The sequence below is a fragment of the Heteronotia binoei genome, chromosome 9 (assembly GCF_032191835.1).
Source record: "Heteronotia binoei isolate CCM8104 ecotype False Entrance Well chromosome 9, APGP_CSIRO_Hbin_v1, whole genome shotgun sequence".
In the NCBI taxonomy this organism is placed as follows: domain Eukaryota; kingdom Metazoa; phylum Chordata; class Lepidosauria; order Squamata; family Gekkonidae; genus Heteronotia; species Heteronotia binoei.
The window spans coordinates 115,437,382-115,455,763 of NC_083231.1; the positions used below are offsets into that span (position 1 = coordinate 115,437,382).

At 44.4% G+C, this 18,382-nt stretch overlaps 1 protein-coding gene across 2 annotated transcripts in view; it reads right to left on the reverse strand.

Moving 5' to 3' along the window:
- CTNNA2 (catenin alpha 2) overlaps positions 1–18,382 on the reverse strand; it is a 1,018,631-nt gene that overhangs the window by 864,478 nt on the left and 135,771 nt on the right. For both annotated transcript variants that reach the window (XM_060247184.1, XM_060247186.1), the window contains exon 2: positions 12,772–12,878. In XM_060247184.1, the coding sequence (XP_060103167.1) occupies positions 12,772–12,873 (102 nt within the window). In that variant the 5' untranslated portion in view covers positions 12,874–12,878. The remainder of the gene's footprint in view (positions 1–12,771; positions 12,879–18,382) is intronic.

Sequence of the window (18,382 nt, forward strand, 5' to 3'; positions counted from 1 at the left end):
TAACCAGAGAGCTTGAGAGCATGAGCGCACAAACGCTTGACTCCGGGGAGAAAAAGAATAGTCCAGCTTCTGAGGCGCCTCCCCATCTGAACGGGCAGACGGGATAGGGCCGCTTTGCCGGGGAGTTTGTGGAAGCTTCAGGGCGGCTCTTTTTGAGCCGGCCCGATTCGGAATGCCTCCCAACCCCCCCAAACTACCCGTCTGTTAGTAGCTTTAGATTCTGCATAAACTAAACTGCTATACTAGATTGTCAATATAACCTAGCCCAATCACCTCATAACAATATTTCATTCGGGCTTAAAGTAGGAAAAAAACAATAATTTACAACAAAGTACTTACAGATCACAAACATAATTCTGTTGTTATATATAATGACACCCCTGCTTAGGAAGCAGAATTCTAAAAGCTTAAGTGTTTAAACTTCTTCAGAAAACTGAGGACTAGTTAAAGAAAATGGTAGGCATAACAGCTCAGGGGAAAAAACACCACAGGGACAGTGCAATTTGATAGCCATGTGGGGGAAAGAGGGGGGGAGGGGGAATTCCCCCAAAACTAAAAGTTGAAAACTGAGATCTTGCATGGAGGTCTTAAGAAATTTCAAACCCTATTTCAGGTTGCGATGGCAGCTCTGAAATACAACATTGTGCCGAGGCCCACTTTTCACATAAACCTTTCTTCAGATTTCCTGCCACACTTTAAGAGCTCTCTCTCAGGCATCAGGTGACCCACCTGTTGCCTGATCATTGCAAGACGGCAACAAACCCTTTTAGAAACTACCTGCCACCATATATGACAGCCGGGAGCCTCAGAACTTTCCTACAGCAAGGAAGAAAATGGAGCAAGTATGGAGGGGGGAAGCTGAGCCGAAGGAGGGAAGAATAGGAACGTCTGTCCCTTCATGTTCCTCAAGGGTCTCCCTCTTGTTAATCAAAATGGGAGAGACTTTTAGGTCTTCTTTAGTATATTGCCTATTTCGGCATAACCATTATGTGATTCTATACTTGACCTATCCTTGGAATGAGGTGAATATGTAGCTAACTACCTTCTTTCCAAGTCTGTATAATAATCCATAAAGGCATGCTCTGCCCAATACTCTAAGCTCAGTTTTCTGTAGCTTTATGCCCTTTAGCTCAGAAGCCTTATTTAAGATGTCAGGCTTTGAAAACTAGGACTTGTTCCTCGCCAAATTCTATTACACCAGGCGTCTTGGTGAATCACCTGCGCTAAATCAGGGATGGAAAATTTGTTCAGCACCAAAGGCCAAATTGGAAGTACATCATGAGCCATATTAAATTTGCATATTTTAATTGCATGTGATCAACGTAGTATGGACGGCATTTTGATAAAAGGGAAAGTTGTTCGAATGAGCTGGCGTATTTCGCTTGGTCTACCACATTTTGTGATTCAAAGGATACCTTCAAACATAATGCACAGAACGAAACATGAGTTGGACTACGAAACTCTTTATACAGCCCTGGAAATCAAGGACTGGCAACACACACATCCAGTCACTCAACTGAATTTAGGCCTTTCTGCCTTCTACTTTTCCAACCATTAAGCAATTTGGAATAGCTCTTAAGACACCTGCATGCCTACATAAGCACTAGAAAATAAACCCCAAAACTGCTAAGAGAACACTATGCTTCAAATACATACTCAAGATTCTTAAAGGAGAGTGCAGGCTAATCAAAAGTGAACTGGGGAGAGAGAAGCTTTCCCCCACTTATGGTGCTCAATACTTTCTTCTTCCAATGCCAGAGAGACAGACAGACAGACAGATACAAACAAGCCTTGAATTCAGCAGGAGCTCACAGGAGCACGGCTCCTAAACCTTTCTGAGGGTTTCCCCTTCTCCTCCCCGCCTTCCTTGTCCACTGAATAGTAGGTGCAGCAGCTGCACAGCAATCCCTGGATTATGAGAGTGGGCAGCCAGCCACCAGGAGCTTTGCCATGCCCCCGGCAGCCCTCATTAACCCCTGGAGAAGCCCAGCTACCCTTTCTCCACTTCTTATGTGATTCTGGGCGTCGTGTGGCTTGCTGCATGCCAAGGATGCAGTGAGTCACAACCCTTTCCCAGGTCATCACAAATATTCACTGGGATTGACACTGCTTACTGACTTCACAAGCTTCCTTAGTATCAGAACACCACCATTTATGTGGTATGCTCAAATATAATCCAAACTAATTTATCAGAAAAATTAAATAGCTCAAAATGTTAATGGGTCAATACGATTTGCATGTGTATGTTCAAAAGAATGTTAAACTTCTCATGGAACTAGGGTTGCCAATCCCCAGGTGGGGGCAAGGGATACCCCAGTTTGGAGGCCCTCCCCCCGCTTCAGGGTCGTCAGAATGCAGTGTGGGGGGGAGGAAGGAAAATGTCTGCTGGGAACTCTGTTATTCCCTATGGAGATTTATCCCCATAGAAAATCATGGAGAATTGATCTGCGGGTATCTGGGGCAGCTGTTTTTTAAGGTAGAGGCACCGAATTTTCAGCACAGCATCTAGTGCCTCTCCCCAAAATATCCCCCAAGTTTCAAAACGATTGGACCAGGGGGTCCAATTCTATGAGCCCCAAAAGAAGGTGGCCCTATCCTTCATGATTTCCTATGAAAGGAAGGCATTGAAAAGGTGTGCCATTCCTTTCAATGTGATGGCCAGAACTCCCTTGGAGTTCAATTATGCTTGTCACAGCCTTGATCTTGGCTCCACCCCTAATGTCTCCTGGCTCCACCCCCAAAGTCCCCAGATATTTCTTAAATTGGACTTGGCAACCCTACATGGAACTGTTCAGCAAATCACACAATTAACAACTACTTCAAATCCAAGTCTTAGACTCTAAATCAGCGGCGTCGAAGTCATTTGTTATGAGGGCTGGATCTGACATAAATGAGACCTTGTCAGGCCGGGCCATGTGTGTCATATGCCAGGAAGCAGAGATATAAACTTTATAAAGGCCACAGACAAACACAAAGATTTTTTTAAAAAAACTTAAAACATTAGCACTCCTTAGTCTTAAAGATGCTTTGTTTGTCTCTCGCGCGATCCAGGGAAATGGGCAAAGGAAGCAAATCATAGCTCTAACCATTGGATGGTATATGCTGCTTAAGCACTGGGAACTGTTTTCTACAGATATACGAATCGTTGACGTTACAAGTCAAGCCAGCGACATCTGGGCAGTAAGGATGAGGCATGTCGAAAGACCTTATTTCTGCCCTTGACCCCCATCCCAGTGCGTAAGCAAAACGAACTGCCAATAGTATTTATTTAGAACAGAAATTTTCATTTCCCATTCCACCAAGCGCAGAGACGTGGCATTTCCATCTTCTTAATGAACACCCACCCATCTTCTTTTGCTATATTTTTCCTAATGGCTTTCTTAAGATGAGAATAAATCTGATTTAAGATCTACAGAGATGCAGCGTCAGTGAGTAAACCTTCGTAACTATTAGACAAAATTAAATCACTGCGGTTCAAAACAACAATTCCTCCATTTAGAGAGGACATTCTAATGGCAAACCACTGCTGCAGTTCTGAGCTGTTCTCATCACAGAATCTGGGAGGAAGGACTATAATTTAATCCTTTGGAATGATGCTTCGTAATCACTCAATAGATTCAAACACATAGTAGTTAACTATGTGCAAGTTCTCTTTGTTTTTTGAGCATCACGTTCTTGTACTCTGCGCTACAAAATGCTACAGCCAAAATGACTGGAATTTGCACCGTCTGACAAGTGAGAGATGGGATCTCGTTTGTGGCTCATCTATTACCCTCCCTGTGAGCAATCATCTGGTTTATTATTTGCCTTCATACGTCGCTTGAATGGAGTACATCACTTGAATGGTTATCGGTGCATAAAGATAAGCATTTAAAATATGCTCTCCAATAAGAGTGAATTTGCTGCTTTATGATATTTTCTTATTCTGGGCATGCCTTATATATGCTTCTAAAGCAAATACTTTGTACCTGCGTATTCTAGATACCCTTGTGTGATAACAGTTTAATGTCATTTTGTGCTGTACAGATGACAAGAGGTCTACAGAGCACTAGCACTAAGTATATATATGCAGAAGTGTATCTTCAACGGCAGCAGCCATTAGACTACTCATTATTTTAAGGTTGCATAATAGGTCAGTGCCAACACTGAACACAGCTACCAATTTAAACTGTTAGCTGAAAACAAGAGAAGAAAACACTTATTTTTTAATTTTTATTTGCTTTGATTTATATCCCGTCCTCCCCGCCAAAGCTGGCTCAGGGCAGCTAGCAGCCGTCAGTGAGTAAACCTTCATAACTTATTTGGGGTATAGGCAACCTTGAAAGAAGGGAGTTGACATTTATTTTGGTCCTTTAGGGGTGCACTATTCCCCACCCCCACCCCTTCTACATCGCTGGGCAGGGCATATTTCTAGGATGGAAAACCACCGCCTTCCCAAGATTGCTCTGTATGGCGAACTTTCCACCGGCCATCATAAGAACATAAGAACATAAAAGAAGCCATGTTAGATCAGGCCAATGGACCATCCAGTCCAACATTCTGTGTCACACAGCGGCCAAATATGTATGTATATATATATATATATATATATATATATATATATATATATATATATATATACACACACACACACACACACACACACACACACACTGTGGCTAATAGCCACTGATGGACCTCTGCTCCATATTTTTATCTAACCTTCTCTTGAAGGTGGCTATGCTTGTGGCCGCCACCACCTCCTGTGGCAGTGAATTCCACATGTTAATCACCCTTTGGGTGAAGAAGTACTTCCTTTTATCCGTTTTAACCTGTCTGCTCAGCAATTTCATGGAATGCCCACGAGTTCTTGTATTGTGAGAAAGGGAGAAAAGTATTTCTTTCTCTACTTTCTCCATCCCATGCATTATCTTGTAAACCTCTATCATGTCACCCCGCAGTCGACGTTTCTCCAAGCTAACGAGCCCTAAGCGTTTCAACCTTTCTTCATAGGGAAAGTGTTCCAGCCCTTTAATCATTCTAGTTGCCCTTTTCTGGACTTTCTCCAATGCTATAATATTCTTTTTGAGGTGCGGCGACCAGAACGCACCATCGATTTATACAGGGGCATTATGATACTGGCTGATTTGTTTTCAATTCCCTTCCTAATAATTCCCAGCATGGCGTTGGCCTTTTTTATTGCAAACGCACACTGTCTTGACGTTTTCAGTGAATTATCTACCACGACCCCAAGATCTTTCTCATGGTCAGTCTCTGCCAGTTCACACCCCATCAACTTGTATTTGTAAACAGAGGGGCACCAAAGAAGAGGTACAAGGACTCCTTGAAGAAATCCCTTGGCACCTGTCGCATCAACCATCACCAGTGGTCTGACTTAGCCTCAGATCGTCAAGCATGGAGGCACACCATCCACCAGGCTGTCTCTTCCTTTGAGAATGCACGCATAGCTGGTCTTGAGGACAAAAGGAGATTGAGGAAGAATCGCACTGCTACAGCACCAACCCCAAATCAGACTTTTCCCTGCAGCCACTGTGGCCGGATCTGCCTATCCCGCATAGGTCTTTTCAGCCACCAGCGAGCCTGCAGCAGACGTGGACTACTGCACCCTTAAATCTTCGTGCGCGAAGTCAAGCCGAGAGAGAGATTCCCCACCCCCACCCCTTCTACATTATGAACGTTTTTTCAAGAATTCGGAAAATAGTGATACTATTAACGTACATGACACGTTACACCTAAGCATAAGCTGAAAGAAAGGTCTTTGCCCTATAAGATTATGATCTACAATTCAACAGAGGGGAGAAACAAAAATAGCGATAATGCCCTATTTAGCAGCTGTAAATATGAGAGCCAAAAACTTGTCACAATATCGAACTCTCTCAATGTGCAGCCATCATCATTAAATTTTAAACTAGACCGTAAAGCAAACCCTACACCTTTTTAATGCTATCACCGTCATCTACATTTTTAAACACGTGTTCAATTACACCAAATGTGGTCAGATGCCTTAACCGTAGAACTTACGTAAAGGCTAACAGTTGTGGGGGTGTGCACTCTACACCAGCTCAGAGGCTTTTACAGAGGTCTTTTACAAGCTAATAGGGTATACACAAGGGGAAAGTGGGGTTAAGATGACTAATCGCCCAACCCAAGAGCCATCTAGCTGCCCATATATGCAAATGAAGAAGAAGAAGATGAAGATGAAGATATTGGATTTATATCCCGCCCTCCACTCCGAAGAGTCTCAGAGCGGCTCACAATCTCCTTTACCTTCCTCCCCCACAACAGACACCCTGTGAGGTGGGTGGGGCTGGAGAGGGCTCTCACAGCAGCTGCCCTTTCAAGGACAACCTCTGCCAGAGCTATGGCTGACCCAAGGCCATTCTAGCAGGTGCAAGTGGAGGAGTGGGGAATCAAACCCGGTTCTCCCAGATAAGAGTCCGCACACTTAACCACTACACCAAACTGGCTCTCCTAGCACAGGAAGAACAAAGGACATATATGTCATACCAAAACCATGGCGCTGGGGAACCAAATGGGAAAGAACAGATCTTCCTGTTGTGACAGGAAAGGAGAGAGGACATACAATGATGCACAGGGGGGGAAAGTATTTTTAAAAACCCTATACTCGCATAAAGAATTATCTTAGCCATCATCCTTTTTTTTTTTGTATTTTTGTATTTTGCACACACACACACACACTGGAAGTCATGGTGAACTCTGGTGATTGACCTCTACTGGGGCCAGGAGGATATTCAGAGAAATAGCTGAATACAGCCTGCTCCCACCTCCCAGCTCTGGTATTTCAAGGAGGTCTCCCATCCATGTACTTGCCCTGTTTAGCTTCCAAGATCTGATGAGATCAGGCTTGCTTGGGCTATCAACGTCAGGTCTCCCAGCATCCCTTCTTATGGGGAGTGATCCCATGCCAAACCTCCATTGTGATGCCAACCAACAGGGGTGGAGAGCAGGAGCTCCTTTGCATATTAAGCCCACACTCCTGATGTAGCCAATCCTCCAAGAGCTTACAAGAGCTCTTGGAGGATTGGCTACATCAGGAGTGTGTGGCCTAATATGCAAAGAAGTTCCTGCTAGAATTCCACTTTTGGCAACCATGATGCTATATTGCGGAACAAAATGGAGAAATCCCAAACTATGAAACGACGATAAAGGATATCTTCTGAAACTTTCCTGCTTTAAGAATGTACAGCCTATCCTTATTACTACCCTTAGTGATAAGTCTACAATCAGGGTTGAATGACTGCTCATTTATTGCTTCTCTTTTAATCTTTGCTCGTTCCCTTGTGATTTCAAAATGCTATCTGGGGTTGTTATTTCTTCATGAAAGCTCTTAACATTTCGAATATTGGTAGATTCTTGTAACCAAATATGGTCACCTTATCAAGGAAAAGCAAAGGATAACAGCTAGCAGTCTATTCCTTCATCCTCATTGTAACTACGTGTGAGAGCCAGCATGGTGTAGTGATTAAGAGCAACAGGCTCTAATCTGGAGAACTTGGTTCAATTCCACACTCCCTCCATATGAAACCAGCTGGGTGACCTTGGAAAAGTCACAGCTCTTTCAGAACTCTCTCAGTCCCAAAAATAAGTCTAGCTCATGACTTCATTGTTGCTTGTTGTATGGCATTGTGTACAGTATAGCCAGGAGATCCTAAGATTATCTGGCAGCAAGAAGTTCTAGCTCATTTAGTGTTCTGCGCTGCTAGGTAGTGAGCTAGAGTTGTTTTTAAGGCAAGAGATATTTGCCATTGTCTGTCTCTGCGTCATGACCCTTTTACTCCTTGGAGGTTACCCATCCAAATACTAGCCAGGGCCAATCCTGCTTAGTTTCCAAGATCAGACTAGTTTGAGCTATGCAGGTCAAAGCAAGCTTGCCATCTAGTGATCCATAACACGACAAGAGCTAGAACTTCAGGCTGCCAGACAATCTTAGGATCTCCTGGCTATACTACACATGCTGTACTACTACTACTACTACTACTACTATTGCTGCTGCTACCACTACTACCACCAAGTGTATTTGTTCATCCCCATGTTTGCTGTGGCAAATGTAACAGGAGACAACAAACCGAAGGGCAGCCTTTAGGTGGCACAAAACTATGAGCGCTGGACTTTGATGACTAGTTGATGGGAAGCAGGTTACACTGGAAGTAAGGGAAAGAGGGCCCTGAGTGATCTTAGCAGTCCCGGCATGAGTTTAAACTGGATAAATGACAAAGGCATTGCGAACAACAGGAAAAAATGACCGCTCTTGAAATCAGGGAAGTCAGCAGTTGGGGCCACAAAGATCAGTAATGGGGAAAGAGTTCGATCCAGATGGGCAGCCGTGATGGTCTGAAGCACAAGAAGAACAAGCGTCAAGTGGCACCTTTAAGACCAACAAGGTTTTATTCAGAATGTCAGCTTTCGTGCGCTCGAAGCACACTTCATCAGACAATAGTATGGAATGGCAAGCAGTCCTAAATATAGAGCAGGGGTGTCAAACCCATTTGTTATGAGGGCCTGATCTGACATAAATGAGACTTTGTCAGGCGGGGCCATGTCGGGCAAGGCCATGCATGTACCTATTTAAGATTAGGTAGCAGAGATATAAACTTTATAAAGGACACAGAGAAACACAATTAAATATTTTTTTAAAAAAAAATAAACAACTTAAAAGAAAACATGCTTAAAACATTAGCACTCGTTGGTCTTAAAGGTGCTTTCTTTGTATCTCTGCCATGGGATCCAGGGAACTGGGCAAAGGAAGCTCTGGCTCTTTCCTTCCTTCCCCATGGGGGCCAGGAGGTTGAAGAACCTCAGCCAATAGAAGTAAAAGAGGCTTGGCTGAATAGCTCTGCTGTGCAATTGAGAGAGCCTGGCAAAGCAAGCTCTTCCTCCCCAAGGGAGGAGCCTCAGCCAATGGAGAAAATTATAGCGGTTTTGCTCTGTAGCTCCTGTGCGATTGAGCAAGCCTTGCAAAGCAAGCTGTTATGCAGAGGGAAGCAAGAGAGAGGAAGAAGGAAGCAGATGACAGCCGGTTGCTTGGGGGCCTGATAGGAGCCTTCCAAGGGCCTGATTTGGCCCCCGGGCTGCATGCTTGACACTCCTGATGTAGAGCAAGTGGGCAGTGAGTTAGTATGCAGAGTCATGGATATGTTTTTAGCAGATTAAAAGAATCACAAGTTGGAGTCTGGTGTCTGTTAGTGTTAGCTGGGCTGAAACAACAACGAAGGGTAATTTTAGTACATGGATTGCTGTCCATGTACTAAACCCATTAAGTATCTAGGGTGTGAAGTGCAATAAATGAGAGTCTGTTGTAATATTAGCTCTGGGTTAAAATGAGGGCATAGGTTTCTCAGAGGTTTGATTTAAACATGTAACACACATATAAACCTAATTCTAGTTTGCCATTAGAAAAAAGAATACACTAAAATATAGTGGAAGATGGGTTAGTATACATAATGAGATAGACAGTATTCCTATTTGAGTATGCCAATACAAAAAAAAAAGGCGTTATTTAATTTGTTTATAACTGATCTGAAATTTGTAGTGAGCACTGCAATGACCGAGTTTGCAGATGATACCAAATTATATAGGACGGTGAAAAGCAGAGTGGATTGTGAAAGGCTCCAGGAAGATCTCTCTAGGCTGGGTCAGTGGGCAACAAGATGGCAAATGAAGTTCAGTATAGGCAAGTGCAAGGTAATGTGTACTGGAGCAAAACATCCTGCCTTTAAACATATCCTAATGAGATCTGAAATGGCTAATCCAGAGAGGGAAAGAGATCTGGTGGTGGTTTTAGGCCGGGGTTGTTTTGTAGAAAAATAGGTGGTGGAGCTCATTAGCATAACTCATTAACATATGCCATGCCCCCCACACCAACCAAAAGCAACCGGACGTGAGAAAGGAGAGCCCTGGGCAAGTGAGGCCTGCTTGAGATGGCTAGAGATCCAAGCAGGCCTCCCTCACATGGGCCACCCCCCCCCCAGTCAAAAGGCCAGCAAGCCACCCACTGCCCAAAATCACATAAAAAGTGGAGAAAGGGTGGTGCAGGCTTCTCCCGGGGTTAATGAGGGCTGCTGGGGGAGTGGCAAAGCCCCTGGTGGCTGCTCGGCTGCCCGCTCTCCTAATCCACCTGCTATTCAATGGACAATGGAGGGAGGAGGAGGAGGGGGGCCATCAGAAAAGTTCAGGAGCTGCGCTTCTGTGAGCTCCTGCTGAATTCAAGGCCTGGTTTTAGGTCCAAGCTACATAATGCAATGTTTTGGCTTTTGTTTTTGAGGGGGTTGGGGGGGAGGGTTTTGGTGTTTTGTATTTTTATGTACATCTGTGTGCACATGAGAGTGAGTGTGTGCACCTGGAACTCACGCTGACTTCTGCTGACTGACCCCCTACTGAACCTACCCCTCCCAGTTCTGCTATTCGAAGGAGGTCTCCCAGCAAGTACCTGCCAGAGTCGACCCTGCTTAGCATCTGAGATCTGACGAGATCAGGCTTGCCTGGGTTATCCAGGTCAGGGCAATACGCTGTTTAATGTGTTTGGGTTCCCTAAACCAACACACTTAGGGGAGGGACGGTGGCTCAGTGGTAGGGCATCCGCTTAGGAAGCAGAAGGTCCCAGGTTCAATCCCTGGCATCTCCAAAAAAGGGTACAGGCAAACAGGCGTGAAAAACCTCAGCTTGAGACCCTGGAGAGCCGCTGCCAGTCTGAGAAGACAATACTGACTTTGATGGACTGAGGGTCTGATTCAGTAGAAGGCAGCTTCATATGTTCACTTACGCCTCAGAGGAAACAGCAGCTGCAGAAAGTGTCAATTTCAAGGCCTGCAGGAAACAACAGCAGCCTGGGGAGAGAAGAAGGCTCCTGCCCGCCCCCCCCCCCCCCGCTTAATCCAATTAACAGTGCAGTAGGACTAGGCATACAAAATGGAATAACAATGTGAACAGGCCAGCATAATGCAAGCAAATACAGTGGGCGATGTTGCAAAGGTACGTGCAATGTCATGCCCACTTCCCTCTCCCCTGCGAAGGGGCCCTTCTGTAATGCCCTGTCCAGCCGCAGATATAATTCCGTTACAAGATGTCTTCTTGATCATTTTTGTTTTGCACATTTTATGGAATGAAAGTTCTGTGGGAGATCTCCAGATTTCCTCAGGCAGACTATTCTACAAGGTGGGAGCCATCCCAAGAGAACATGCGGGAGAAGGCAGTCGCTGATCTGACCACTCTGTATAGAGGAATCCCTGAAAGGGCTCTGTTCAGAAAACCAAAGCTGTTGCAGCATGCATGCCAGCATCTCACAACAGGGGCTAGAACGCATCTGTGTGTTGAGTTAAAACAATTTTATTGGTAACATATGGCAACAAAATTATTTCTTAAATCTTAATGCCTTCTTTTATCTACCCCATATGTTACTTTCTACCCACCCTTCCCCCCCCCCCCGTTACTTGACCCCCGCTGGTGTTATTTACTTAAAATGCTAATATTTAAAGGTACCCTTAACTATTAAAACAAAAACTTATATTCTTCTTCTTCTTCTTCTAAAACTTAATCATTATCAAAAATTGTCCAATGTCCTTTTATTTTCACTCTTTTTCTACATATCTTTTAAACTTTTTCCATTCCGTCTTAAAAAATTCTAAATCATAGTCTCTTAATGTTCTTGTTAATTTGTCCATTTCATTCCATGTCATAACTTTTATAATCCAATCCCATTTCTCTGGTATTTTTTCTTGCTTCCGCAACTGCGCATATAGTGTCCTAGCAGCTGAAAGCAAGTACCAAATTACAGTTCTATCTTCTTTTGGAAATTTTTCCATTTGTAATCCCAACAGAAAAGTCTCTGCAACGTTCTTAAATTCATATCCCAAAATCTTAGTAATTTCTTGCTGAATCATCTGCCAATACTTTTTCGAGAACGCATCTGTGTGTTCACCTGCTGCATTCTATGCATTTTCATTATCGAAAAACAGGCTCAGTTAAGGGCTTGACAAACAGGGGCAACTAGCCATGGAGACTAAAGGGAACCTCCATATCCAGAGGCAGTGCACCTCTAAATAAATATTTTAATAGGTAACATCAGGGGAAGGCCTTACCCCCTATGCCCCATTTGTTGGCCCTTCAGGGCAACTGGTGGCCACTGCATAAAATGCCCTATGAACAAGATGGAACCCTAGTCTGATCAAGCAGAAGCCAGGGGTCGTTTTGTAGAAAAAGAGGTGCCAAAGCTCATCATCACAACTCAATTGCATATTCCACACACCCCTGTTATCACTGGGAGGTGTACTAAATTATAGCAGCTCAGCAGGGCTATTTTTGTAGCAGGAACTCCTTTGCATATTAGGCCACAGACCACTCTGATATAGCCAATCCTCCAAGAGCTTACAGGGCTCTTCGTACAGGGCCTGCTGTAAGCTCCAGAAGGATTGGCTACATCAGGGGGTGGGGCCTAATACGCAAAGGAGTTCTTGCTACAAGAAGAATATAAGGTTTTGTTTTAATAGTTAAGGGTACCTTTAAATATTAGCATTTTAAGTAAATAACACCGGCGGGGGTCAAGTAACGAGGGGGAGGGGAAGGGTGGGTAGAAAGTAATCTTGCCTAATATACAAGGGAGTTCTGCAGAAAAGCCCTGCAGCTCAGCATCTACCTTACAATGCTTCTTGAATGTAAATTGTCATAACGGGCTTTATTCCTAGTCATTCTATAAAGTTATACCCAAACACACTGAAACGAGCAAAAGAGCAGATAACACAGCGACAAGTGACTTACCTGTGTAACTAGTGGCTCCAATAGCCTCTCTACAGTAAGAGTCCGGATTTCCAAACTTTTGGGGTCCCATTTTAAAATGATAGGTGAAGTTGCAGACGTCATGCTCCCTAGAAGAAAGACAAATCCGCTGTGAATGTAAGCAGCAACTGCAGTCATATTAGAATTTTAATCAGATGCTACCTTGAGAAATTGGCTACCAACAGTATGTCACAGCAGTATAAGTGACATTAAGGGATTCACACATTACAGCTCACTGGGTCTGCTGAACACTTGTTTTACAACATTAACAAACACACACACACACACAAAGTCCTCAGGCACAACACACCTTTTTGAAAAAAATATGTAGTAACTTTTTGGTGATAGGGCTACCCTGAGCCTGCCACGGCGGGAAGGGCAGTGTATAAATTGGATGATGATGATGATATTGGATTTAGATCCTGCCCTGTACTCTGAATCTCAGAGTCTCAGAGCAGTCACAATCTCCTTGACATTCCCCCCGCCAACAGACACCCTGTGAGGTAGATGAAGATATTGGATTTATATCCCACCCTCCACTCCGAAGAGTCTCAGAGCGGCTCACAATCTCCTTTCCCTTCCTCCCCCACAACAGACACCGTGTGAGGTAGATGAAGATATTGGATTTATATCCCGCCCTCCACTCCGAAGAGTCTCAGAGCGGCTCACAATCGCCTTTACCTCCCCCCCCCCCCACCCACAACAGACACCCTGTGAGGTAGATGAAGATATTGGATTTATATCCTGCCTTACACTCCGAAGAGTCTCAGAGCAGCTCACAATCGCCTTTACCTTCCCCCCCACACAACAGGCACCCTGTGAGGTAGATGAAGATATTGGATTTATATCCCGCCCTCCACTCCGAAGAGTCTCAGAGCGGCTCACAATCTCCTTTACCTTCCTCCCCCACAACAGACACCCTGTGAGGTGGGTGGGGGTGAGAGGGCTCTCACAGCAGCTGCTCTTTCAAGGACAACTCCTACGAGAGCTATGGCTGGACCCAAGGCCATTCCAGCAGCTGCAAGTGGGGGAGTGGGGAATCAAACCCGGTTCTTCCAGGTAAGAGTACACGCACTTAACCACTACACAAAACTGGTTCTCAAGGTTTTACTCCAAATGGGCAGATTTGCAATGCCAGCCATGGAAATGAATTATTCAGTGTGAAGGAAGGGATTTAGGTAGGTGATAACCCTAGCTACTATGCTTCCGTGAATGGCCTAAGACAACACTCATTTTTCTTGCCCCAGAGAAAACTCAAACAGTATTAAAAGACGGCCAAGGTAACCTATGTCAGTGGACCACACAGTTTATTAAAAATTCTACTTTTGTGCAGAGCACACTGCACCAGCATCCATGCAACTCTACTTAAGAGCAACTCAGTGGTATCTCAAAAGGTAAATCTAATTTATCAAGAGCTGTCCTCATCTTATCTTCCTACACGTTAAGAAAGTAACGGCTCAAACCTAGAGAACTACAGCAGATTCCAGTCGTGGGCACGTCATACAGTGCTACAATCTGTTCAGAAGCCAAGCAAAAGTGCAAAGCATACGTTACGTGTTCTAATGCTGTGCCCTGACCTGGACAGCCTGATCTTGTCAGAACTCAAAAGCTAAGCAAGTTCGGCCCTGGTTACTACTTGGAAGAGAGACCGTTGAGGAAGCCCAGGGTCTTGCTACACAGAGGTAGGCAGTGACAAATCACCTGTTTGTCTCTTGCTTCGAAAATCCTATGGGGTTTCTGTAAATCACCTGCGACCCAAGAGCACTTTCCATCAATGGTGCAATGTTTTGTTTTGTTTTGCTTTTAAATGGCAGGCGGTTTCGAAAAGGACAATTGTGAGCAGGGGAGAGGCAGTGAAAGCTTAACTGTTTTCCATCTATTTCCTGCTCCAAATAATCCTTCAAGATGTTCCTTTCTCTCTTCTTACCACTGAAGCAACGCAAAGGGTTTTGATTGCACCAGGACTCTTCAAGGCAGGAGACAGCAAGCTCACTTCAGAAGCCATGTACAATCCCCTCCACACACACACACACACAAAATCCTCCCTTTTTATATTTAAGAGGCCACATAAAACATGGGAAAAGGATCATGTCAATTTATTACATTGTCCTATTCAGGGGTGGGATTCTATCAGGAGCTCCTTTGCATATTAGACCACACATCCCTGATGTAGCCAATCCTCCAAGAGCTTACAAAAAGGAGCCTTGTAAGCTCTTGGGGGATTGGCTACATCAGGGGGGGTGGCCTAATATGCAAAAGAGCTCCTGCTAGAATCCCACCCCTGGAAGATGACAACATAATGCAAAATGCCAAGTAAAACAATACCCCACCCATAGTCTGAGGCCAATCTCTCAGAAAGAAATGACAGACACTGATTCCTCACTGGCAGTTTCTTCACACCCAGGCTTCTGCTTCAGCCAACTCAAGTGATCGATTCCCCACCAGTTGCTTCATGGGTGCCTTTTGATCCGCGGCAACTTCCCATTCTCCTTGCAGCAACCGGATCTGTTTTTTTTTTTAATGGGAGGAAGCCGTGGATCAAAAGGCATCCATGCAGCAACCGATGGGGAATCAGTCATTTCAGCCGGCTCAAAGAGAACCCCGGGGGTAGAGCCACTGCCGGCGAAGAATCAGTCAGAGCCTCGAAACAGAAACTAAATGAAAGCTGAGATCTCAGTAAGTGTATAAATGACAAAAATGAGATATTTTGCCATCAGAGTTTAAAATTGCAAAGTATAACACTGGAAAAAATTTTTTTGCATGTTTTCCACAGTCCCTTTAAATGCGATGGCCAGAACTCTTCTGGAGTTCAATTGTGCTTGTCACGACCTTGCTTTGGCTCCACCCCCAAAGTCTCCTGGCTCTGCACCCCCCCCCAAGTTAAGAGGCAATAATATTGTGTAAAGCAATAACAAGATTCTGTCATCACTGACATTAATATATTGGATTTATATCCCGCCCTCCACTCCGAAGAGTCTCAGAGCGGCTCACAATCTCTTTTACCTCCCCCCCCCCACAACAGACACCCTGTGAGGTGGGTGGGGCTGGAGAGGGTTCTCACAGCAGCTGCCCTATCAAGAAGAACCTCTGCCAGAGCTATGGCTGACCCAAGGCCATGCTAGCAGGTGCAAGTGGAGGAAGAAGAAGAAATTGGATTTATATCCCGCCCTCCACTCCGAAGAGTCTCAGAGCGGCTCACAATCTCCTTTACCTTCCTCCCCCACAACAGACACTCTGTGAGGTGGGTGGGGCTGGAGAGGGCTCTCACAGCAGCTGCCCTTTCAAGGACAACCTCTGCCAGAGCTATGGCTGACCCAAGACCATTTCCAGAGCTGCAAGTGGAAGAGTGGGGAATCAAACCCGGTTCTCCCAGATAAGAGTCTGCACACTTAACCACTACACCAAACTGGCTCTCCATATTTGTTCTATTACAGCTAACACTGTATTAGTTCTATTTATGCCCCCCCCTGCAAAGTCCCCAGATATTTTTTGAGTTAGACCTGGCAACCCTAGACCTAAAGAATACTCAACAGGTTGCTGTCCAGTTTCCAATTGGTTCCGTTATTAATTGATTCCATCGTGAGCCTGCTATCACTATTAAAAAGTTTCTCCTAAAATTCAACTAGCCTAAACTCCTACGACTCCAGGAAGCTTAACTTCGTATAGCTTTGCCATATGATGCAGCAGATAACAAGTATTTCCTTTTCCCTGTGGAAAACTCTCGGGTTTTTGAAGACTGCTCATGTCCCCACTCGGTCTTCTCAACACGAAACATACCCAGTTCTCTCGGCCTTCCCTCATGCTACTTGTTTTACAGAATTCTTTCCAGAACTTTTTGCTCTCTTCTGAATGTGTCCCACTTTGTCTTCATCTTTCTTAAAGTGTGGTGCCCCGAACAATGAGTTATTGTGAAGGCAAAATGGAGGAAATGTTATGTTTGGAGGAAAGATAAAACTGCAGCAGGCAGATAAACCACATAGCCACAAAGATGGCTCGTCTCTGGGTATTGCGCACCAAAGTCAATTAAATTTTTAGCCTTCATATGCAGAAGGCTATTCTCTTCCCTCTCCCCCCTCTCTCGTGAATCTGTGGAATCACATTAGAATCTTGGGGAAGGTTTAACATGGTATAATAGAAATCCCTTTGCATTTAATTTTGAACAAATTCTGCACTATTTGTGCTGACTTATTTCATTAAAGAGCTTTCTAATGTGTTTTAGCTTTTGCATTGCACAGTTTTGTTCTAATTGGAAAATGAAATGGCTAAACAGAAAGAACAAGCTTCTTTTATATCTTCATGAATGTGGGTAAACGCTGATGTAAGAAGCTAAAGGTGCTTTCTCGGACCGCAATGTTAAATATATACCATTTTCTCACACAGCTTACCTCGCAGTCACAATCCTGTTCCCTCCGCAGCGTCCGGTCGGATTTCCCACCATCTGCGCCGGAGTTACAGGAAGTGCCGCAGCTTCTGCGTAGCAAACGTAAACTGGGTTTTAGCAGTTTACGTTTGCTACGCAAAAGCCGCAACACTTCCTGTAACTCCGGCGCAGATGGTGGGAAATCTGACCGGACACTGAGGAGGGAACAGGATTGTGACTGCGAGGTAAGCTGTGTGCGAAAACGGTAATAGTTATATAGTGCCCTCCTATTTCAGTCTGCCCTAATCCTCAATGCTGTTTGGATTGCTTCTCTCCAGTTACATTTACAAAGACCAAGAAAAAAGGATGCATAGCATTGCCTGAAAGTAGCTCTCAGCAAAAGCTATGGTTGGTTTTAAAAGAAATGGGTGGGCCAACATCTGCTCATTTTTGATGTGGAACCTGTGTTCTGGACAAGAAGCTACTGTTAGGATAGAAGGTGGAGAAACATAATGGTTTCCAATTGGCAAAGGTGTCAGACAAGGATGCATTTTATCTCCCCATCTCTTCAGTCTGTACACACAACATGTCATAAGGAAAACTGGATTAGGTTTAGATGAAAATGGAGTAAAAATTGAGGGAAGGAACATCAACAATTTGAGACATGCAGATGACAGCACATTCCTGACAAAAAATAGTAAACACTTGAAATACTGATAAAGATTAAAGCAGAAAAGTTCCAAAGCAGGATTACAGCTGAACATCAAGAAGACAAGAGTAATAACTATGGAGAAAGCCTTTACGGCTGACTGCTGACAGTGAAGAAATTGAAATTGTTCAAGGTTTTCTATTCTTTGGCTCAATCATGAACCAAAAGGGAGACTGTAACCAAGAGATCAAAAGGAGATTGTGTTGGACAGGAATGTTTCATGGGTTAGAGAAGGCAGAGAAAGAAGTACTTTTCTCCTTTTCACACAATACAAGAACTTGTGGCGCCAAAATGACATGAATTAGCAGTAGGCTCAGAACAGAAAAAGGACATACTTCAACACCCAAAGGGTGATTAACGTGGAATTTCCTGCCAAAAGAAGTAGTGATGGCTACAAGCACAGACAGCTTCAAGAGGGGATTAGATAAACATATGGAGCAGAGGTCCATAAGTGGCTATTAGCCACAAGGAATAGATGGAACACTCTGTCTGGGGCAGTGATGTTCTGTATTCTTGATGCGTGG